Raw genomic sequence first — 24,745 nt, forward strand, 5'->3', positions numbered from 1 at the left:
AATCATTGTTCTATCTTGTATTCTGAATAGATCTCCTATTCATGAATGATTTTGTACACTCATGTACATAGCAGCATTATTCACAATAGCCAAAAGGTGGAATCAACTCAAGTATCCACTGATAGATGAATGGATAAACAAAATGTAGTCTATACATACAATGGCATATTATTCAGCATTAAAAAGAGAACTCTGACAGATGCTATAACATGGATTAACCCTGAAGACACTATGCTAAGTTAAATAAGCCAGTCATAAAAAGACAAACGATGTAGGATTTCATTTATATAAGGTACCTAGAGTAGTCAAACTCACAGAGACAGAAAGTAGGATAGTGGCTGCCAGGGGCTGGGGGAAGAGATGGGATGTTGTTTAATGGGTCGAGTTTCAGTTGGGAAAGATGAAAATGTTCTGGAGATGGATGGTGGAGAGTTTCAGCTCTGCAAGAAGGGACTGGCTCCACAGTAATGTACAGGTGCTTAACACTACTGAACTGTACACTTAAAAACAGTTATGATGGTAATATTTTTTAAATATTTGTTTATTTATTAGGCTGCATCAGGTCTTAGTTGTGGCAGGCAGGATCTTCGCTGCAGAGCGTGGGTTCTAGAGCATGTGGACTTGGTTGCCCCGTGGTATATGGGATCTTAGTTCCATGACCGGGGATCGAACCCAAGTCCCCTGCATCGGAAAGCGGGTTCTTAACCACTGGACCACCAGGGAAGTCCCTATGATGGTAAATTTTATGTTATATGCATTACACCACAATAAAAAACAACAACCACCACCACCACCAATTTCATCAGAAAAGTCTTGAAATATTGGGAATACATGAGTCAGGCTCACAGTAGCCAATACAACTTCTAAGATCTTAATTTATTTTCATTTGAAAGCTCAAATTCTATCACTGACAACAGATATTCTCAGTTGCTTCCCTTAAAGTGACAGCCTCACTTTATTAATTTTTGAGAAACTGTCTGCCAAATACCCAAGTCTGAGTAATCAGTCTGTTGGTCATCCTTTCAAATCCAGAATTCCATGAAAAATTTAATTCTTAATTCAGTCACACAAATGCTTTTTCTAAAGACAACCATCTTACCTACCTACTTCACGGTGCAGAATTAGCATTCCTATTTCCCATTTTGTCACAGAATATTCTAAAACCATGTAGTGAAGGACTGAGAATAAATTTATTAGTTTCTATTGCTTCATCATGGAAGCAATAGAAGTAAAACTGGGAGTGAACTACTTGTACTGCCTTGACCTATGTTAAATAAAGGGCCAGCAGGTTTACCCGCCATTGCTTTTGCACCTTTAGTGCCAATGTCAACCAGTGAAAATGGCAAATGGTCTACCAATTACGAAAAATTTTGACCTTGCAGAATCTGTGAAAGGGTCTTGGGGATCCCAGGGGCATACAGACTGCACCTTGAGAACCTCTGAATAAGAGCATGGACCCACATCCAAAAGAAAAGAATGTGGGACTTTCCTGGTGGCACAGTGGATAAGACTCTGTGCAGCCAATGCAGGGGGCCTGGGTTAGATCCCTGGTCAGGGAACTAGATCCTAGCACTACCAAGAGTTCGCGTACCCCAACTAAGGAGCCCGCTGGCTGCAACTAAGATCGAGAGCAAACAAATAAATAAAAAAGAAAAGAAAAAAGAAAGAATGGAAAGAATGTGTAGGTACAGATTTAAGATAGAGTGATTAAGAAACTCCTCTTCCTACTGCTTATTACTGAACAAATTTTTTATAAATTTATTTATTTTATTTATTTATTTTTGGCTGCATTGGGTCTTCATTGCTGCATGCAGGCTTTCTCAGAAGTTGCACGCAGGCAACTTCTTTGTTGCGGTGCATGGGCTTCTCATTGCGGTGGCCTCTTGTTGCGGAGCATGGGCTCAGCCACATGGGCTCAGTAATTGTGGCTCACGGGCTCTAGAGTGCCGGCTCAGTAGTTGTGGCACACAGGCTTAGTTGCTCCGCAGCATGTGGGATTTTCCCGGACCTGGGCTCGAACCCGTGTCCCCTACATTGACAGGCAGATTCTTAACCACTGCGCCACCAGGAAGTCCCCAATCAAATTTTTTTTAAAAGTAAAATAATCAAGTAAGAGCAAGAAGACAGGTGATGGTACTGAATGTTAAGAAGTTACTCAGCAGAATGGGAGAACAACTTGGCCAGGGAAACATGCTATAGTTGCCAGGCAGTATTAAATAATCATTTCAGATCAGCTGTTACAAATTTATGAGAATAGTCATGTTTTTTCCAACCATCCTTCCAAGTTTCTCTCAGAATCAGATTATCATGCTCCTCAAAAGATCATCAATGCTTAGAATATTAATAATCACACATCAGCAGTGTTCCAGGAGTCAAGTAGCCTAGCTACATTTACACCTTATTCTCAGTCCAGAAATTTAATACTATGGTATATACCAAGACTCTAAAAAGGTTACACGAACGTGTGTTTAGGACCAATCCTGAGCAGTACTCTTTCCACCCAAAAAACGAGACTGACTCACAAATCAGTAGGTAGTTATCTGTAAAAGACATGGTTTAAATAACCAAGATAACAATGGAATTTAAGACCACAATGTGAAATGATGAAACAAATGAAAAACGTAAAGACTCTTAAAAAAAAAAAGTGCAGATATTTTGCAAAAAGGATTAAACAGAATTTAGAACAGTAATTTTCAACCTAACTGAGCTTTTCCAAAACACTCATACACTCAAAGTTTAACAAATGAAATCTCTAGGAATGCAACCCAGGCATTTACCTTTTGTTGTTTTTTTTGTTTGTTTTTTGTTTTTTGTTTTTTGTTTTTTTTTTTGCGGTATGCGGGCCTCTCACTGTTGTGGCCTCGTCCATTGTGGAGCACAGGCTCCGGATGCGCAGGCTCAGCTGCCATGGCTCACGGGCCCAGCCGCTCCGCGGCATGTGGGATCTTCCCGGACCGGGGCACGAACCCGTGTCCCCTGCATCAGCAGGCGGACTCTCAACCACTGTGCCACCAGGGAAGCCCGGCATTTACCTTTTGGATAAGCTTTCTAGTTAATTAATCATTATGCTTACCTCTGGTTATAAACCACAGTCACATCCAGATGGGGAAGTTACATGGAAGTACATGTGAGCTCAATATAAAATTTAAAACTTTCAACCAGAATAACAACAAAATTGAAAATGGCAACCTTACAAAACAGAGATCTAAATCAGTAGAAGTATTCAAAGAAAGAATAAGTTAGGGACTTCCCCTGTTGGTCCAGTGGTTAAGAATCTGCCTTCCAATGTAGGGGACACGGGCTCGACCCCTGGTCAGGGAACTAAGATCCCACATGCTGTAGGGCAAATAAGCCCATGTGCCACAACTAGAGAGCCCTCACGCTACAACTACAGAGTAGCCTGTGCACCACAACTAGAGAGAGGTCTGCGCTGCAACTAAGATCCGACGCAGCCAATAAATAAATTAATTAAATATTTTTTAAGAAAAGAATAAGTTAGGGACTTCCCTGGTGGCACAGTGGTTAAGAATCCGCCTGCCAATGCAGGGGACACAGGTTCGAGCCCTGGTCTGGGAAGATCCCACATGCTGCAGAGAAACTGAACCCATGCGCCACAGCTACTGAGCCTGCACTCTAGAGCCTGCGAGCCACAACTACTGAGCCTGCATGCCACAACAACAACAGAAAAATAAGTTAGCATTTGCCAGGCATGTTGGGTACTAAGTAAGAAGAATTAAACAAGTTTTTCAATTCTAATATTTTAATCACATACAGAAAAACCTGACAACATCATTGTCAGGACTCCATACTTTAAATTAGACAGGTACTTTAACATGCAGTCTTATTCGTTACCTATTGAAAATAATGAAACAAACTGCCCTCAAGTTATATAGCTCTTAGTCTATGTTCCAGATATAAATCTAATTGTACCATGTAAATAATCTTACCTCTCCACTTTATCCGTAGAGGTAGAAGGAGCAGGGGCATCTTCTTCAATTCTGTAATGAAAAATTAAGGGGAAAAAAGTAAAATTGAAGGCTATTTTAAGACTAGAAATTAAACAAATTAAGAAAACATGGGGACTTCCCTGGTGGTGCAGTGGTTAAGAATCCGCCTGCCAACGCAGGGGACACGGGTTTAAGCCCTGATCCGGGAAGATGCCACATGCCACGGAGCAGCTAAACCTGTGAGCCACAACTACTGAGCCCTCGTGCCACAACTACTGAAGCCCGCACACTTAGAGCCCGTGCTCCACAATAAGAAGCCCGCACACCACAATGAAGAGTAGCCCCCACTTGCCGCAACTAGAGAAAGCCTGCGCACAGCAACAAAGACCCAATGCAGCCAAAAATAAATAAATAAATAAATAAACTTTATAAAAAAGAAAATATAAAGCCATGAAAAGAGCGATTTATTAAATGCCCAAAATATAAAGGTTTTACATAATCAAATTTAATCCTTACTCATTCAAATAACCGTTGTATGCTTATTTGCTACACATGAAGTATACTACAGTGAACAAGACAGTTACATCCTAGATTTGAGTTTATGATCAGACAGAAGAGAATGCAGTATTTGTTATAACCCAGTATGTGCAATCCTGAAAATCTCACATTCTACAACTGCTCACTAAAAATAAGGTTTTTTTAAAAAAAAGGAAGAAGGAGTTTCCCAGAACATTCATTTTTTTGAAAAGTAGTTGTGTTTACTAAAAAAGTCTAGAAATAATGACCAACTCAGCAGCAATGAGTAACCCCCCCTTGCACCTAGACCGTGCTCCTGAAAATCCATTTCCCACTAAAAATAACCAAGACTCCATTGAGAAATAATTGATTCTAAGCCAGGGCAGGGGAAGTACATAGGTGAATCTGGGACAATTTCATGCCAGAAAGCAACAAAACTATATCTAGTATTATTTAGGGTCATATCTACTTATGGTCATGCTAAAAGGAATTATAAAGGAAAGGTGGGAATCCAGGGTGAAGCATGGGGAGAGTTCTTTGTACTATTTTTTCACTTTTCTATAAATTTGATGTTTCATATTTACAAAAATATTACAAAAGCACACTTAGGAGCCAACCTCAATAAAATCTCACTGGCCAGAAGAAGGGACAATATGAGCATCAACAAAGATAATAACTGCATAACCAACAAGGACCTACTGTATAGCACAGGGAACTCTGCTGCTCAATATACTGTAATAACCTAAATGGGAAAAGAACTTGAAAAACAATAGATACATGTATATGTATAACTGAATCACTCTGCTGTACACCTGAAACCAACATTGTTAATCAACTATACTCCAATATAAAATAAAAAAAAAAATTTTAAGATAATAATTACAATTGATTGAAAAACTCCAAATATGTTTAAATCCATGAGTTCATAGTGACACAAACAAAAAACAAAAAACTCGTCAGTCATTTTTAGAGACTGATAGGAGACCACTGCATTATTTTGAAAACTGATAGGGCTTCCCTGGTGGCGCAGTGGTTGAGAGTCCGCCTGCCTATGCAGGGGACACGGGTTCGTGCCCCGGTCCGGGAAAGATCCCACATGCCCCAGAGCGTCTGGGCCCGTGAGCCATGGCCGCTGAGCCTGCATGTCCGGAGCCTGTGCTCCGCAACGGGAGAAGCCACAACAGTGAGAGGCTCGCGTACCGCAAAAAAAAGAAAGAAAATTGATAAATAATGGGAAAGAATTTACCCTTTCTTTACCATAAAGTTATACCTTAGGTAGATTTCAAGACAGGGTCGACTTAAGTTATTACTCAGAAACCCTATAGATTGACATCATTCACTTGGTATTAATTTAAATCCTTGTCTCTTTTACCTGCCCCATCATCAGTTTTCACCTATATGCCAAAGGCAACATTCAGCTAAGTAAAGACATATATCATTTATAAATGTGCCCCCAAAGCACACCATGAGAGCTGAGAATGCTGCTAGCTGTGGTGAAATGGAAAAAAGAAAGAAGAGTGGGAAAACAGGAAACTTTACTACTGAGTACTAACACCTCAGGAGCAATAAATTAGAATTGAAGTATGTACAGCAAGAAATGCAGAAGTATGAGAGAACACAAGAAGCTGTAGGAGAGAAAAAGGCTTTCCTATATAGACATTACTGAAAACTCCTCCAAAGGTTAAAACATACATATAAATAGAACTGAATCAACTAATTTTTCACACCTGGACTTTCTTCTTGTTTAGCGATAACAAATTTATTAAAATAGCAGTGTAATATACACAGTATGGATGAAAAAAATGAACAATTAAAAAATAGTTTGCTCAATTCAACAAATAAATATACTAATTCAAAAAAATTAAATTCAATAGACATTTTAGTATCCACTATATGCTAAGCATCGGACAGTCTCCAACAAAAGTTAAAGCAGAGGAGACAGGGAATTTCTTGGAGGTCCAGTGGTTAGGACTCCTTGCTCTCACCGCCAAAGGCCTGGGTTGGGGAACTAAAATCCCACAAGACGCAGGGCGCCGCCAAAAAACAAACAGCAGAGGGGACAACTTGAGAAAGGCAGAAGAGATTAAATGACAGGCAGGGACTAACTATATTGGAGTCTGAGTCCTAGAAAATGCTTTAGAGATGAAAAGGTGTCAGTTACTTTCAGCAGGATCCAAAATCTTTGTTCCTAACTCCTAATCCTTTTGAGAATGTTATACTGGTCTACAAATTTGATGAAAATCCCTGGGGGGAGGGGAGGCAGGGAAATGGGGTTGAAAATAATCAGAGACTTCACAGTTAGGGTGACAGGAATGAACCGCAATTTAAATGCTTTCAGCTGCAAGGTAAGCAAGCAGATGATCTGACCAGAACGCTGGAATGGCCTTGGATCCTTATCTCCTAAACACCTCCTGTCATAGCTAATTATGTTCAAATAGTTTAACTAAGGGATTATTCTGGCCAAATTCTAGCACAGAGCTTCTCAAATTACCTGTGACTGAAGGACCAGACTTTTAATTTCAATGTGAAGACATGGGTTTTTATAAAGTATTAACAGAAATGTCAGAGTAACGTCAAATTTCTTTGTTCCCAAATGCTTACTCCCAATTTTTATACATACACACAGCATGGTTTGTGGGATCTTAGTTCCCCAACCAGGGACTGAACCGGGAACCACAGCAGTGAAAGCGTGGAGTCCTAACCACTGGACCACCAGGGAATTCCCTATACTTGTATCTTTGTAGACCAGTAACAAACAGTTCACAAACCAATACCAGTCTGTGGCACACACAAAGTGGTAGTAACACAAACGTCCAGAGTATGAGTACTAAAAACAAACACATTAACAGTGTACATACATGCTACATTCAGGCTCCAGTAGCAACAATAATACACAAAATGTTTGCACCCCACATAGGTGACAGATGAAGTGCAATACTATTAACCTTTCACGGTTAGCCATAATGGAAGTTAACAGGCACCAGATTCAAACAACTCAAACTACTTAAAAAAAAAAAAAAAAAAAAAAAAAAAAAAAAAACAGCCAAAATACACGAAACACCAGTTTTACACTAGTAGCACAAGACAGTAATCTGAGAGAAGGGAAACAAATGAAGTGAGTCCTATGAGTATCCCCAGGTTACTATCTGGAGAGATTTGTCCACAGGACAGAGAAGGACCCTGAACAAAGTCCATCTCACAGAATTGAGAAGACAGAATTTGAGGCTTGGGGTGGCCTAGGTAGCTAGAATTTACAGGACAGACTAGAGAGAGAGCTGTAGAGGAAGCAAGCTTCAGAGATCTGTAGATGTTTCCCCCCAGTCTTTGTTTAAGTGCTGATCAACTTATGCATGAGAAAGCTACTGAGACCCGGGAGAGAACAACCCAGAAAGGAATAGGCAAAACAATACTTGGAAATCACACAGGGTCTAGAACAAATAACTCCCATCAGCCAGTCTGTAATTTAAAACATGGAGTCCTGATAATGTTATCTTCAGTTTTTTTCTATTTGATTAAAATATTAGAATTGAAAGTTACTTAATTCTGCTCCTTACTCAGTACACAACATGCCTGGCAAATGCTAACCTAGTCTTTCTTTGAATACCTCTATTGATTTAGATCTGGTTTGTAAGGTTGCCATTTTCAATTTTGTTGTTATTCTAGTTGAAAGTTTAAATTTTGTATTGAGCTCACACATACTTCCATGTAACTTCCCCATCTTGATGTGACCATGGTTCTTAACAGGAGGTAAGCATAATAATTAATTCACTAGAAAGCTTATCCAAAAGATAGATGCCTGGGTTGCACCCCTAGAGATTTTACTTGTTAAACTTGAGAAAGAATTCATGTTTGTTTTGGAAAAGCTCCCTGATAATGTCATAAATAAGGCAACTGTCATAGTGTCAATCTCTGTATTGTTATTAAAACTTAATTCCTCTACTTTGGAGAATATCTCCTTAAACTATAATGTAAATTCCAAGACTGGAATTTACTTTTTTGGGGGGGGGCCACGCCCCACAGCATGTGGGATCTTCCCCTACTAAGGGTTCGATGGAACCCGTGGTCCCTTGTAGTGGAAGTGCGGAGTCCTAACCACTGGGCCGCTAGGGAATTCCCTAGACTTTACCATTGTAACTTTCCTTCACCCCACTTCCTAGGAGCAAGGCTGGAACCAGGTCATTTAGGGTTTTTTCTTTTTTTTTTTTGGTGGTACGCGGGCCTCTCACTGTTGTGGCCTCTCCCATTGCGGAGCGCAGGCTCCGGACGCGCAGGCTCAGCGGCCATGGCTCACGGGCCCAGCTGCTCTGCGGTATGTGGGATCTTCCCGGACCGGGGCACGAACCCGTGTCCCCTGCATCGGCAGGCGGATTCTCAACCACTGCGCCACCAGGGAAGCCCAGGGTTTTTTCTTAAGGTTTTGTTGTTGTTGTTGTTTTGTTTTGAATTTTTGGCCGCACTGTGCAGCATGTGGGATCTTAGTTCCCCAGGGACTGAACCCATGCCCCCTGCACTGGAAGGCAAAGTTTTAACCACTGGACTACCAGGGAAGTCCCAGATCGTTCAGTTTTGATGCCAACCTAAGGCTTTAAATTTTTATCCTTAAGTTGAGGCACTGAAGGTGTAATATGATCAAATTTACCTTTTATATACTCAGTGGTACAAAAGTTTGAAGTGGACAAAATGAGGAAAAAAGCATAGCAGCTGAAGATACTATTAAATAGTACTGTAAAGCACTCAGCAGTGATAAACTTACTTCCATTCTTATTTAGTAGCCTAGACAAAAAGGGCATGTACTAGCATAGTCAGAAGAAAAGATGGATTAAAGCAGTGGTTCTCAAACTTCAATCTACACGAATCACTTGGAGCTCATGTTAGAACATGTTGAGCCCCAACCCTAGAGTTCTGGTCAGTATGTCTATTATGAGGTCCAGGAATTTGCATTTCTAACAACTTTCTAGGTGATGCTGCTACTGCTGGTTTCGGGACCACACTGTAACAAACACTAGATTAGAAAAAATATTATAAACTGATGTTCATGTCCTATCTGAGCCATAGACACGTTTATCCACATTTTTTTAATGTTAATTATGGTAGTTACTACATTTAAAACTATGAAGATTGGGCTTCCCTGGTGGCGCAGTGGTTGAGAATCCGCCTGCCGATGCAGGAGACACGGGTTCGTGCCCTGGTCCGGGAAGATCCCACATGCCGCGGAGCGACTGAGCCCGTGAGCCATGGCCGCTGGGCCTGTGCGTCCGGAGCCTATGCTCCGCAACGGGAAAGGCCACAACAGTGAGAGGCCCGCATACCGCAAAAAAAAAAAAAAAAAAAAAAAAAAAAAAAAAAACCTATGAAGATATCACATAAAAATCTGGATTTCTGCTTCTCTTGAAAAATCATTACGTAAACTCTGAAACCAGAAAAGTACTAAAGAAAACCACAGGCGAATTACATTGTAACTCATCAGGAGAAGGCCTTTTATATTCAGAAATCATGTAAGACTGATAAATTCTACTCCATCTAATTCAGTTCACAAAAGGTTAACTTAGTGAATATATACAGAATATTAAATCAACAGGAAAAAAGGTCCAACAGGAAAAGGTTAAAGGATATAAACACATTCACAGAAAATGAAACACAAATACCTCAAACATTTGAATACATGCTCACACTCATTCTTCAGAGAAACATAAAATTACATTGAGAAAGCATTTTTTACCCATCAAATAGTCAAAGACAAGAATGTAAGAGTAACAGGTGTTCGCATATTGCTAATATGTTTAAATTCACAAAACTTCTATGAAGGTCTATTTGGCAATATCTATCAAAAACAACAAATGAACACTCTGATCCAGCAGTTCCACTTGTAGAAATTTATCCTATAGATATGAGTCCAGGGTTACAAGGTTATTCACTAGAGCACAATTAGTAACAATTAAATTCTGGAAAGAATTCAAATGTCCATCAATAGGAAACTCATTATGAGACAGCCACAGAATAGAATACAATGCAGCCATTAAAAAAAAAAAAAAAAACTATGCCCTAATGAGGAATCATCTCCAAGATATACTGCTAAGTGCTCAGAAATATGTCAAGTGTGCTACCATTTACACAATAACATAGAATTAATAACTACATACAATCTGCTCCTATATGCATAAGGTATCATTGAGGGAAACATAATAAATTACTAACACTGGTGGACTCTGAGGAGAAAACCTATGTGATTAGGGAATAAGAGTTGGAGGGGCATTTCACTGTGTACTTCCCCTTCTGGATTTTGAACGAGGAATGTATTCCCTAGTCAAAGAAATAATTACAATATTCTTTAAATATTGGAAATATCTGCCACTATGGCATACATTCTCCCCAATCAGCTGAAGTTGAACAGTGACCCAGCCCTTTAAGGGAGAATTCACTTCAATCCCCACCACCACTTCACTTTTTCCTATCTGGCCCTCTAGGCTTTACATTTCTAAGTCCTATTACAGACTACCAAACTACTAAATATTGGTAAATGTTTATAAATTGAAAAAGGAGGGAGGGGGAATCTAGAATTTTTATTTCTGGGATTGGGAAACTGAGTGCTATTCAACCAAAATAAGGTACAAGAGCAAGATTATTAGTGAAAATTGGAGTGTACATACTGAGTTGGTTTTGAGGTGCGTATGGAACACCTAAATGGATAGCATTCAGGGACTTCCCTGGTGGTCCAGTGGCTAAGACTCTGGGCTCCCAATGCAGGGGGCCCAGGTTTGATCCCTGGTCAGGGAACTAGATCCCACATTCCGCAACTAAAGATCCCGCCTGCCACAACTAAGACCCGGCGCAGCCAAATAAATAATATTTTTAAAATAATAAATAAATAAATGGATAACATTCAATAGGCAATTCAGAGCAAACATCTGTCAGACATAGCAGTGCCTACTACATTCTCATTTAATCCTCTCACAAAAAACCTTGTGGCAGGTGGCAATAACCTATTTTCCAGAGAAGTAACTTACCCAGTTACACGACCCCATCATAACTCATTCTGTACTCCAATTGCCTACTGACTGTCTGTATTCCCCCATCAGAATTACGTTCTAAGAAACAACGTCTATTTTATCCTAAACTGTATCCTAGCACCAAGCACAAAGCCTGGTAGCTAATCAATATTTGTTAAAGTGACCAATTCTGAATCACTAGGGTAGGATTAACAACAAGTGACTTTGCCACTTACCAAGTGAAGTACCTCAATTTCCTCAACTATTAACAGTACCTATATCTCACAGGATCTGTTTTGAAAATTAAATGAGAAAGTTCACAAAGTGCTTAGTTCAATGCTTGGCACATAAGGAATCAATAGATTCTAGCAATCATTAATAATGAAAAAACAGAAAGATAGGAAGAAATGGAGGCAGCATCAAAAGAAGACAAAATTAAGGAGGGAGTGTCTAGTATCAGAGGCAGCAAAGAGGTGCCAAAAAGGCAGCAAAAAGAACTAATTAGAAAGCTAAGAATAAAGACTATTTTAGCATTTAGACAATCCATGATCACCTTTAGCAATGTTGTTTAAATGACATGAAGAAGCCAGATCGAGACAGGTTGAACAAATGTGTATATTCTCAGAACACACCTGTCCAATTAGATTGTGATCTGATGACCAGCAACTGATACCTTATTCATCTTTGTATCTCTAAAACCTGACATATTAAAATATATATTGAATACATTTGTTAAATGTATAAGCAAACAGAAGTGGGAAAAAAATGAACACTAGAAATGTAGAGTCTTATCTAAAGAAGCCTGGCTATGAAGAGAAGCAAAGAAAGCAACTGAACGCATATATCACAGAGAAATTTTTTTTTTTTTTTTTTTTTTTTGCGGTACGCGGGGCTCTCACTGCTGCGGCCTCTCCCGTTGCGGATACAGGCTCTGGACGCGCAGGCTCAGCGGCCATGGCTCACGGGCCCAGCCGCTCCTCGGCATGTGGGATCTTCCCGGACCAGGGCACGAACCCGTGGTCTCAGCCCGAGAAAATGTTTTTAAAAGCATCTATCTTGGGACCTTTGAATGCAGAGATGGTGCTATCTAAGGGGAAGGAAAGGAAGCACCAAGAGACCAAATAGGTAGTTGCTGGCAGACAACCAGACATGAAAATAAACCCCACAAATCTCCAGCTGTTTTACCTTAAAGATTTTTTTTTCTTTAACATAAACCCTCAGCCTGTGAAGAAGGCTTTTCTTTTGGCAAACTTTTAAGTTCCACAAGAGGTCTTAATCCTCTCGCTGTCTATTCTGTGTCTGCTACAGCAGAGAAGCTGAATGAAAATTTAAGAAACAGCATTGACTGAACTCTCTTTAAATTCTTGGCCCCAAATCTGAAACAAGGACAACATTGGCAATCCTACCACATTCCCTAGACTATGTCTTCCAAGTCTCCAAAATTTCTCTCTCCTCAAATCTCCTACACCCTACTCCATTCCCCCTTACTTCTAAGCAGATCTTGCTTCACACCTCATTGAGCAAATAGAAACCATTAGACAGGAAGTCTCCCTTCCTCAACCACCAAAACTACCAACCTGCTTGACTCTGAATCCACATTCTCTGCTATCCCTATTTCCATGAACAAAGTTTCCCTGTTAGAAACTTCATACAGCTGGCCCCTTGTCATTCATCTCATTGTGGCCATCCCTGATCACCCAATCTAAAATAACCACCCAGGGCTTCTCTGATGGTGCAGTGGTTAAGAATCCGCCTGCAAATGCAGGGGACACGGGTTCGAGCCTTGGTCCAGGAAGATCCCACATGCCGCTGAGCAACTAAGCCCGTGTGTCACAACTACTGAGCCTGCGCTCAAGGCCCTGTGAACCACAACTACTGAGCCTGCGCTCTAGAGCCCACAAGCCACAACTACTGAAGCCTGTGTGCCACGACTACTGAAGCCAGCATGCCCAGAGCCCATGCTCCGCAAACAGAAGTCACCACAGTAAGAAGCCATGCCCACAATGAAAAGTAGCCCCCGCTTGCTGCAACTAGAGAAAGCCTGTGCACAGCAACGAAGACCCAGTGCAGCCAAAAATAAATAAGTATATTAATTAATTAAAAATAAATAAATAACCACCCAGTTACCTCACATCACCTTAAAACTAGGGTAATTATTTGCATAGCACTTTATCACTGATATTCTCTAATCTATATATTCATGGTCTCTATCCCAGTAGTCGAAGCTCCATTTGAAAGCAGAGATCTTTTCTGTCTCCTTAACCACAGCGCCTCTACTAAATAAGACAAATGCTCAATAAATATAGGGGAAATATGCCAATAAGTAGGAGGAAAGAAACCTGCTTCACAAAATTTTCCTGAAAGAAAATTTCCTTGTAGAATCTCCCCACTTCTGCCATTTAACAAATGGGAAAACAGGTCCACCGCAGCAGCCAGAAACAGAACCCAGTTTTCCTGGCTCCCAGTCATCATAGAAATTTAGCATCATCTGTCATCCTCCCCATAAAGTTTTTTGGGTTTTACTGGCTGTGCCACACAGCATGCAGGATCTTAGTTCCCCGACCAAGGATCGAACCTGCGCCCCATGAAGTGGAAGCGCTTAGTCTTAAACACTGGACCGCCAGGGAAGTCCCTCCCTATAAAGTTTTATGGTACCCTTACAAATAAATACAAGTTCAACATCCACCTATGACGCTGTAATGTTAGAAGTCAGAAGAGCTAGGCTTGATGGGAGGAGTATGACTAAATAGGTTGGGAGGGAGGTTTCCATATAATGTTTTGTTTCTAATTTCCCTTTGTGAAAATTCACTCAACTGTACATTTACCATTTGTGCATTTTGTAGTAGGCTGTACTTCAATAAAATGTACTGAAAAACTGGCAGGGAACTTTTTTTTTTTCTTTAGCCACGCTGAGAGGCTTGCAGGATCTTAGTTCCCCAACCAGGGACTGAACCTGAGCCATGGTAATGAAAGCGCCAAGTGCTAACCACTGGACCGTCAGGAAATTCCCATGGAGCTTTTAACTTATGCTTTCTTCTGGGAGATTTATAGTTTCAGGTCTTACATTTAGGTCTTTAATCCATTTTCAGCTCATTTTTGTATACGGTGTAAAATAAGGATCTAACTTCATTCTCCTGCATGTGCATATCCCGTTTTCCCACCATTTGTGGAAAAGAATATCCTGGGACTTCCCTGGTGGCCCAGTGGTTAAGAATCCGCCTGCCAATGCAGGGGACATGGCTTGGAGCCCTGGTCCGGAAAGATCCCACATGCCACGGAACAACTAAGCACGCCTAGAGCCCGTGTTCCGCAACGAGAAGCCCCGGCTGAGCACCGCGACTAGAGAAAGCCCGCGTGCAGCAACAAAGACCCAATGCAGGGCTTCCCTGGTGGCGCAGTGGTTGAGAGTCCGCCTGCCGATGCAGGGGATACGGGTTCATGCCCCGGTCCGGGAAGATCCCACATACCGCGGAGCGGCTGGGCCCGTGAGCCATGGCCGCTGAGCCTGTGCGTCCGGAGCCTGCGCCCCGCAACGGGAGAGGCCACAACAGTGAGAGGCCCGCGTACCACCAAAAAAAAAAATAAATAAATAAAATAAAACTCTCCTCTTTAAAAAAAAAAAAAAACAAAGACCCAATGCAGCCAAAAATAAATAAATAAAATAAATTTAAAAAGAAAAAAAAATGTCCTTTCTTCATTGAGTGGTCTTGGCATCCTTATCAAAGATCATGTGACCATATGCAAGAATTTATTTTTGGGCTTTCTATTACATTCCACTGTTCTATTTGTCTATCCTTATGCCAGTAGCACAATGTTTTGAAATCAGGAAGCAACACCTACACTTTGTTCTTTTTCAAAACTGTTTTGGCAAGGAACTTCCTGGCGGTCCAGTGGTTAGGACCCCAGTTCAATCCCTGGTCAAGGAACTAAAATCCCACAATCATCGAGACATGGCCGAAAACACACAAACAAAAACTGTTTTGGCTATTTGGGACCCCTTGAGATTTCTTATGAATTTTAGGATGCATTTTTCTACTTCTGCAAAAAATGCCATTGGCATTTTAACAGAGACTGTGTTGAATCCATAGATCTCTTTGGGTAGTATGAACATCTTAACAATATTAAGCATTCCAATCGATGAACATAAGATATCTTTTTTTTGTGGAACCTTTATGGTGAACCTCAGTGTTCTGTTTTTTTTTTTTTGAAGGGGGTGTAATGTTTAATTGGCATCCAAAGGTAATCAGCTAGATGTTAAAAAATAATGTACATCTCATAAAAAATTACATTTGTCCTTGACTTTTGCTTCTCTGATCCACGTTATTAATAGATCATACTACAATACATGCCACATATTGAAACTGTCCCAAGGCATCTAGATATATGAAAGGAGACATTAACATTCATTGAGTCATTTAATTTTGTCATGAGCTGACAATTATTATGTGCATTTATCAAGCCTCATAAGATTTATACAAACTGGGTCATTTTACCCTGTCATAGTCCAAGAAACAGTGTATGTTTAAAGCCCAAATTGTAAAATTGCAATTAATCTTACTATTTTTTGGCATTTTAATTTTTCATAATTGTGAATTTGTCTTTTTATTTCTGCATTGCTCTGTATATATTTTTTCAGGTTTTTTTATACAGCAGGTTCTTATTAGTTATCTATTTTATACATATTAGTGTATATGTCAATCCCAATCTATCCCACCACCACCACCAGCACCCCTGTTTTTTTTAACCAATTTTTTTTTTTTTGGCCAGGCTGTGTGGCTTTCGGGATCCTAGTTCCCTGACCAAGAACTGAGCCCGGGCCCTCTACATTAGGAGCACAGAGTCTTAACCGTTGGACCACCAGGGAAGTCCCTCCCTGAACCTCAGTTGTTTAAAGTGTTAAGTGAAGAATAGACACGCATATAAAGATTACCAAAGTTAATGGATGTGATGATGAGTAAATTGTCTTAAGAGTACAAAGTCAGAGACTTCCCTGGTGGTCCAGTGGTTACGACTCCGTGCTTCCAATGCAGAGGGTGTGGGTTCGATGGGGGGGGGGTGATTGGGGATTAAGATTGTGTAATGCTGTGTGAAACAGCCAGAAAAAAAAAATTTTTTTTAAATCTTCTGAAAATAGGGCTTCCCTGGTGGCGCAGTGGTTGAAAGTCCGCCTGCCGGTGCAGGGGACACGGGTTCGTGCCCCAGTCCGGGAAGAACCCACATGCCGCAGAGCGGCTGAGCCCATGAGCCATGGCCGCTGAGCCTGCGCTCCGGGATGGGAGAGGCCGCAACAGTGAGAGGCCCGCGTACCGCAAAAAAAAAAAAAAAAAAAAAACTTCTGAAAATAGTTTTTTGCTTTTGCAGGTCCACCAAGAGAGACTCTTTCCTCATTTACACATTTGAGCTAATATACTGAACCTAACTCCTCCACCCCACCAAAATATAGGTAACACAGGTACGTTAGCTAAATCTTTCACACAAATATATTCTAATTACACTGACATTAATTCATCATAAAGCTAACTTACAAGAGGTTATCCATCTCATTTTAAACAGCCAAATACTAAGCACCAAAACAAGCCCCACAACAACACAGATGAACCTTCCACTTACGGAAATAGGAACGACAAACCCCAGAACTTTAAGGATTACTGAGCTAAACCACTTATTTTTACTTTGACACCACCCCCTCACCTAAAGGTACGAATAAATAGCTCAGAAATTATAAGACAGTTAAAGTAAAATTCAATGCATCACATAAGACTTCCTCTAAGCTTTCTCATTCCTCCTTATCACTATAGTACAAAACTATATTCTTTTTAACAAACAAAAACGTTAACAACTACTTAGAACTATTTAGAAAGCTAATAAGGACAAAGACTGATTTAACATTTAGACAATCACTGATAACCTTTAGCAACGTTGTTTAATGACATGAAGGGACAGAAGCCAAATTGTAGTTTTTACAGATGACAAAACTGTAGCCCAACATTCACCACTTAAGCAGTGAAAGCGGTATCAAAATCAACTCTGAACTGTGGTTTATTTCTCATTCCATTTTTTTCTCTCTACTGGTTTGGAAGTTAAACTTTTTTATTCAATGGTTATACTGGAATTATAATGTGCATTCTTAGTAGCCTATTAAACTCACGTAAATTTTCTTTACCCACCCCCTTAAACGCCTGAAACGCTTTACCCTGAACTGCCCCAGGAACTTACTTAACTAAGGAATGATGCCTTATTGTTCTCTCCAACTAGCTAATTAGATTTTCATGCAATTTCCTCTCAAGCTTTGGGGATGGGGGAAAGGATGAGTAATGAGGGAATAAAAACTTGAAATACTGGGGTTTAATTTAGAGTCTGCCACTTAATAACTTGGGTTATTTCTTCTTTCTTCGAATAACGGCCTGCTTCCCTTCACCGTTCAAAAAATACCTTTATGTCTGAGTGGCACTGTGCCGTTTTCATAGCAATCATGTCTTCTATCACTCCCTCCAGTCCTTCTGTTACACTTCGCGCTTAATACTGCCCATTCTCCTAGCAACCAAACACTGCTAGAAGTGAAAAGACCTCGACGCAGCGATAGAAGATGCTTCGCCTCCCGATAAAATCCCCCAGAAGCAGCCAAGTCCCCCGCCAACGTTCCCAAAATCTAAAACAACCACGATGTTCTCCACCACAGACAAAAGAAATGGGCCTTCCTGAGGGCAGGAGGGTACCAGGTGAGCGAGACCGCGGAGAACAAGCTTCACCGCGTCCCACGGCGGAAGTCCGAGGCGCTCGGGAGCCGCAGCCCCAAACAATGGAGTTTTCCCGCCTCCTCAGGGCCCCGCCCCCTACTCCAGAGCCTGCGGAGGGAAGCGAACGCACGAGCGCACGACCCCGCCCCCGAGAGACCCCGCCCATCCCGACCCACCGGTCCAGCCTCCTCTCTCGTGCAGGGTTTTTTTTTTTTTTTTTTTTTTTTGGCGCCAAATCTCTGTTGGTTATTTTCCCGATGTGTTTGGGGATCCTACCGGAGGCGCACGCCAGGAGTGCGGGGACAGCAGGGACGTGAAAGTACACTGCCGCGCCGGGGCCCCGCCTCCCCGCCAATAGCCCCGGGCCCGCGGAGGAAGGAGAGGGGCAGGCGATAGAGACAGCCGCCGCTGCCCCCGGCAAGATGGCGACCGAGAAAAGCGGGGCAGGGGGCGCCAGCCGACCGGCGTTACTGCCAATGAGCGAGGCTCTCTGCAAGAAGTGGGCTTCTCCAGTGTCCGGCCCTCCCCGAACAGCGACGGTTGTTCACTGGAAGGAAAGTTCTCCCACCCTCCGGTCTGTCCCTCCCTGGGAGCCGCCGTCCACCACCCCCTCCCTGCGGACTGGCCAGTGTCTCAAGCTCTCCACGGTCCAGCTTACTTGTCGGCGGAAACCAGCTCCGCGGTGATGGCGGCAGTGGCTGTGGACTCTGCGGCCATCGTTCCCCTGAGGTGGTGGGCCAGCGGACGGGGTAGTGCCTGTGAGAAAAACAGAGAGAATTTGGAAAGCCAGAGACTTATTCGTGGACAGAAAATGGCAGATTGGAGACCCCGCGCGGCTGGGCCCTCTTATATACCAGGGCCCTTCGCCCCGCCCATCCACTTCCGGATCCTCCCCCTCGAGTTTAAAGGGCCAGGACCCAGCCCCAATCCTGCCCAAGGACATCCCACACCCGCACCACCTGGTTCTGCGCGATACTTTTCCTCCCTGGCTTCCCCGAAAAAAGCAACGTTTTGCTTTTCTAGCATGTCGCGTAAGAAGAACTAGAATCTTGGTACTACTACTCCTGACTGGACGGCGGCCAGCGACTTCCAGAGAAGGGGAAGCTGGGGCTGCTTTACACGTTCGGAGCGAGTAGCCGAGAGTCTCTTTCCAGGCCGGATACTCAGGAAGTTAACTGAGACTTTCTGTCAGTCCGCTCAGTCGTAACGGATGGACATGCAAGAGCCGAGCACGTGTATACCAGCAACGGCTAGAACAGATATCGGTGAGAGACGCGTGGCTCTGAACCTCAGCAACAACTGACGCAAGGAAATGCTGTCCTAGGATTGGCCACCGCCTGAAACTACCGCGCTTGATTCAAAGCTGGGGGCTGCGGCGGGACGCGGCTGGCTCCTCCCTCTGGACCCGCCCCCTTCGGCTGGCCCAATCCGCTGAAGCCATCCTCTTAGGCCCTACCCAGACTCCAAATCTGACTAGCTTAATGCTCCCAGCTCTTTTCGTCCACTCCAAGCTACGGTTTATAGTTTGTCCACTATGTCCGGGGGCACTGTGCTTAGACATTCTAAAGCTATTAGCTGTCTTACTTAATCTTAACAGCAACGCTACTGGTGACAACGGTGTTATCCGTCCCATTTGCTAGAAATAGAAACCAAGGTTCAAAGAAGGTATGACTAGCTCAGAAGGTTGCAAGACAAGTCATTTATGGGAAGCAGTGTGCCTCATTTCCTGCAACTCGCTGAGTGGAAGATAACTGAACTTCCTCACATCTGGAGCATTATCCATTGCCTTCCACCATGGGCTTGCCCACAAAGGTCAGAACAGGAATTTTATTTCCATCAGGTTCAGACATACTGAGAAAGATTCTTGGGGAGGATTCTTATTCCAGTCTGTCAAGACTCAGGCAGTTTGAAATCTTTAGGGATAAAGACCTGGACCTGCAGGCTTCCCTGGTGGCACAGTTAAGAATCCTCCTGCCAATGCAGGGGATACGGGTTCGATCCCTGGTCCCGGAAGATGCCGCATGCCACGGAGCAACTAAGCCCCTGCGCCACAGCTACTGAGCCTGCACTCTAGAGCGCGCGTGCCACAACTACTGAAGCCTGCGTGCCTAGAGCCCATGCTCCACAACAAAAGAAGCCACCACAATGAGAAGCCCATGCAATGCAATGAAGAGTAGCCCCCACTCGCCGCAACCAGAGAAAGCCCGTGAGCAGCAACGCAGCCAAAAATAAATAAATACATAAATAAGTTAATTTTAAAAAATAAAAAGAAGCAGTTAGACCTTCCAAATCATCTTCCCCAGGGCAATGGAAAACTGGAAGTTTATTTTTTGGAGAGGGTAAAACAAAAAGGAGGTTGAACTGAGAGAAAGTTGAGGGTATAAGAAGTATATGGAAAAGACAGGGATTAAATGAATGATTACATACAAAACACTGAGATCTTGTGATAGACTCCTAGTTGTCTTCCAATATCGATTTTTCTCTCCTATAGTCGTAATAGAACACTGATTTTTATTTATTTATACATTTATTTTAGTGCATAACCCCCAGAATAAAAACCAAAATTGTCAATGGAACTAGAAGTGCTCACATGATGACACTCTGGTCAATGGAAAGTGAACAAAAGCAATGTGTGCATCTTCCATATAGTGACATCAAAGGGAAGGGGCTTCTCTTTTCAGAAGATGAGGTGGTAAACTAACTTGGACCAAGTCAATCAGGGTGATGCACCAGGAATGACAAATTAGTAAGATGCCTAGGTTCCTAGCATCACAGAGCCACCATACAAGCTCTGGGCTGCTTACTCCAAAAATGTTATATAAGAGCGAAATAAACTTCTTAGATATATCCATCATATATTAAGCAACAACTATAAGAATTGCAGAAGAAATAGAGATAAGTCAACAATTGTAGCAGAAATTGTTAACTCATGTCACTCAGAAACAAGCAGACGAAAAAGTAAGCAGAGATAGAGATGACATGACTAATATTATTAATATGCTCTAGTGACTAAATATATAGAAATCTATGCTCAAAAAACAGCAAATACACATTACATTCAAACATCATAGATCACTTACAGAAATGGACCATTATTAGGCCACAAAGAAAACCTCAATACATTCTAAAGAATCATCATTTTCATATAGACCATCTTCTCTAACCACAAAGCTTTATTGCACTGCAAATTAACATTTATATATTGTATAAATAAATAGCCCTTGGGTTAAAAAATCATGAAGTAAGTTAAATACTTAGAGCTGAATGACAATAAATACACCACATGTTAAAATTCATAGGACAAAAAAAAAATTCATAGAACACAGATAAAGCTGTATTTTGATGAATTATAGCTTTCAAAAAATTTTATCAGGAAACAAATAGAAAAATTGCTCAAAGAATTCAACTCATGAAGTTAGAAAAAGAGCGAGAGAGAAATCTCAAACAAGAGGGGAAGCACATAAGGAAGATAGGGCAGAAATCAAGAGAGAAATAAAAGATGAACTAGAAACTGGTTCTTTGAAAAAATAAAAATATATAGATAGCAAATGCAAAAAAGAAAATGCAGAAATAACTACAGAAACCATAGACACAATGGAAAGATAATTGTATTAAGAATAATTATATGCTGGGACTTCCCTGGTGGTACAATGGATAAGACTCTGTGCTCCCAACGCAGGGGGCCTGGGGTTCGATCCCTGGTCAGTGAACTAGATTCCACATGCATGCCGCAACTAAGACCCAGTGCAAACAAATAAATATTGAAAAAAAAAAGAATAATTATATTTTAATAAATTTGAAAACCTAATGGAGTGATCCTAGAAATAAACAAAGTGTCAAAATTGGCACAAGAAAAAACAGACCTTAAGTAGATCAATAAATAATAAACATTTGAAAATGGTAGTCAGATGTCCCACCATTCCCCCCAAATGACCAGATGGTTTTATAGGTGAGGTTAACACATTTTCAAGAAGCATTTCCATATGTAAAAAAAAAGCAAAAACTTTTCTAGGATAATAATAGAACTCTGATTTATATTAATAAGATTTAGGGAAGACTTTCAGTTAAAGATGATGGGTTGAGGGCTTTCCTGGTGGCGCAGTGGTTGAAAGTCCGCCTGCCGATGAAGGAGATGCGGGTTCATGCCCCGGTCTGAGAAGATCCCACATGCTGCTCCGCGGCTGGGCCCCTGAGCCATGGCCGCTGAGCCTGCACATCCGGAGCCTGTGCTCCGCAACGGCAGAAGCCACAACAGTGAGAGGCCCGCGTACCAAAAAAAGAAAAAAAAAAAAGATGGTGGGTTGAACACGTACATTTATGTATAGCAAAAAAGAAAAGTTAACGTAGTCTTTTTTTTACTATTTATTTTATTTTTGACTGTGTTGGGTCTTTGTTGTTGCGTGTAGGCTTTCTCTAGCTTCGGCAAGCAGGGGCTACTCTTCCTTGCGGTGCGCAGGCTTCTCATTGCAGTGGCTTGTCTTGTTGCACAGCACAGGCTCTAGGCATGCGGGCTTCAGTAGTTGCGGCATGCAGGCTTCAGTAGTTGCGGCATGCGGGCTCAGTAGTTGTGGCACATGGGCTCTAGAGCGCAGGCTCTGTAGTCGTGGTGCATGGGCTTAGTTGCTCCACAGCATGTGGGATCTTCCTGGACCAGGGCTAAAACCCATGTGCCCTACATTGGCAGGCAGATTCTTAACCACTGCGCCACCAGGGAAGTCCCAATGTAGTCTTTTTTATTTTTTTAGGCCATGCAGTACAGCATGTGGGATCTTAGTTCCTTGACCAGGGATTGAACCCATGCCCCTGCAGTGGAAGCACAGAGTGTTAACCCCTGGAACTCCAGGGAATTCCCAAAGGTAATGTAGTCTTGATTCCAGAAATAGGAAAATATAAAACATAAAATTGTAAGCCCCTTTCACTTATGAATGTCACTGCATACATCATAAATAAAATATTAGCTAACTGTACTAATTAAGACAGGGTAGGGACTTCCCTGGTGGCCCAGTGGGTAAGACGCCACACTTCCAAGGCAGGGGGCCCAGTTTCCATCCCTGGTCAGGGAACTAGATCCCACATGCATGCCGCAACTAAGAAGTTTGCATGTCGCAGCTAAGAATCCCAAATGCTGCAACTAAGACCCAGCACAGCCTAAATAAATAAATAAATAAATATTTTTTTAAAAATTAAGAAAAAAAAGACAGGGTAAATTTTGCTGTGGTAGCAAGTAAACCCAAAACTTCAATGGCTTCATTCAATAAGATTCAGTTTCCACTCTTACTATATTTTCATCTCAGGTCAGCTGGAGGCTTTGCTCTGTGTCATCCTCATTCTGGGTCTCAAGCTGATGGAACAGCGACCATAAATAATATAGAGTATTGCTTGTCACTGTTTCAGAGGGTAAGAGAGAATATGTTGGAACTCACACTTACTCTTAAAGCTTTCACCCGGAACCAACACATAATCACTTTTTTTTTTCATTGGCCAGCACAAGTCATGTTAATATCTCTGGAATACTAGAGTAAAGCTTTAATGCAAAAAATGACACCCTGGATCTCCACAAATAGAAGTATCATCTACCTCTGTTGTGGCAGAATTGAATGGCTCTTCTCATGATCATAGCTCAAAGTGATGTTTACACTGTTGTCAACACAAGTTATTAAACTATAAAGTCAATTAGAAAGAAACATCCCTAAAATTAAAGAAACAATCTTGGTTCTTCACTCCGTTGAGAGAGAAACAACTGTTTAATTAATTCAGGTAGATCCTGGATGTAGGGAAATGAAACAGAATGAGATTTAAATGTAATTAAATGTGGATTAATTATCCTGGCAAAAATATATGCTCTCCATGTATTCATTATACTAGCTCAGTCTTGCTTGCCATGTTGTATAAAACAACCTATTAAAGCCTCAAAAGGCCAAAGGCCCAAGAGGTAGTGAAACAAAACAGACACATCTGGACAGGCATATTTATAGTTTACGAATATACAGATGTCAAAGTGCTGATGATCCTCAAAGAGGAAAATCAACAGAACTTGTCATGAACATTCTAGAAGTTAACATCTCAAACCAATAAAGTGATTTTCAATGTTTTAATTCTTTGGACAAATATCAGGACTCCTTCATAGATCACATTTTCCTGGACAAATACTGTGACCTCTTTCATATGTATGTTATCAGTCCCCTTTTACCAAGTATTCATTTTTGGTTTGCCAGACTTTTTTTTTTTTTTTTTTAGTATAGTTGATTTACAATGGTGTGCCAGTCTCTGCTGTACAGGAAATGACTCAGTTATATACACATATACATTCTATTTTTTACATTCTTTTCCATTACAAGGTTCATATTCTCTCTCCTACAGAATGTCACAAGGTCTCATTTTTCCTACTTGACTGTGAGATATCCCCTCCTCCCTGCAGACCACAGGGCAGTTTCTGAAAGGGGTCTTAGATTGTACTTGTGTATAAAAAATTTTGATGTAAGGAACTGGAGCGTGGTGGTGCTAGCCTCCGGCTTGTAAGCACTCCCTTCCTCTAGAATGTAGTCTTATAAAGGCAAAT

General features: G+C 41.6%; 1 protein-coding gene across 3 annotated transcripts in view; it reads right to left on the reverse strand.

Moving 5' to 3' along the window:
• NASP (nuclear autoantigenic sperm protein) overlaps positions 1 to 19,060 on the reverse strand; it is a 36,567-nt gene extending 17,507 nt beyond the window's left edge. For 2 of the 3 annotated variants that reach the window (XM_067008745.1, XM_059042738.2), the window contains exons 1-2: positions 18,845 to 19,016; positions 3,948 to 3,998 (exon numbers count right to left, since the gene is read on the reverse strand). In XM_067008745.1, the coding sequence (XP_066864846.1) occupies positions 3,948 to 3,998; positions 18,845 to 18,903 (110 nt within the window). In that variant the 5' untranslated portion in view covers positions 18,904 to 19,016. Of the gene's footprint in view, positions 1 to 3,947; positions 3,999 to 18,844 lie in introns of all 3 variants that reach the window. The other variant, XM_059042745.2, reaches the window with a different exon arrangement.
• Between the last annotated feature and the right edge of the window lie 5,685 nt (positions 19,061 to 24,745).

The sequence above is a fragment of the Kogia breviceps genome, chromosome 1 (assembly GCF_026419965.1).
Source record: "Kogia breviceps isolate mKogBre1 chromosome 1, mKogBre1 haplotype 1, whole genome shotgun sequence".
NCBI classification, from domain to species: domain Eukaryota; kingdom Metazoa; phylum Chordata; class Mammalia; order Artiodactyla; family Physeteridae; genus Kogia; species Kogia breviceps.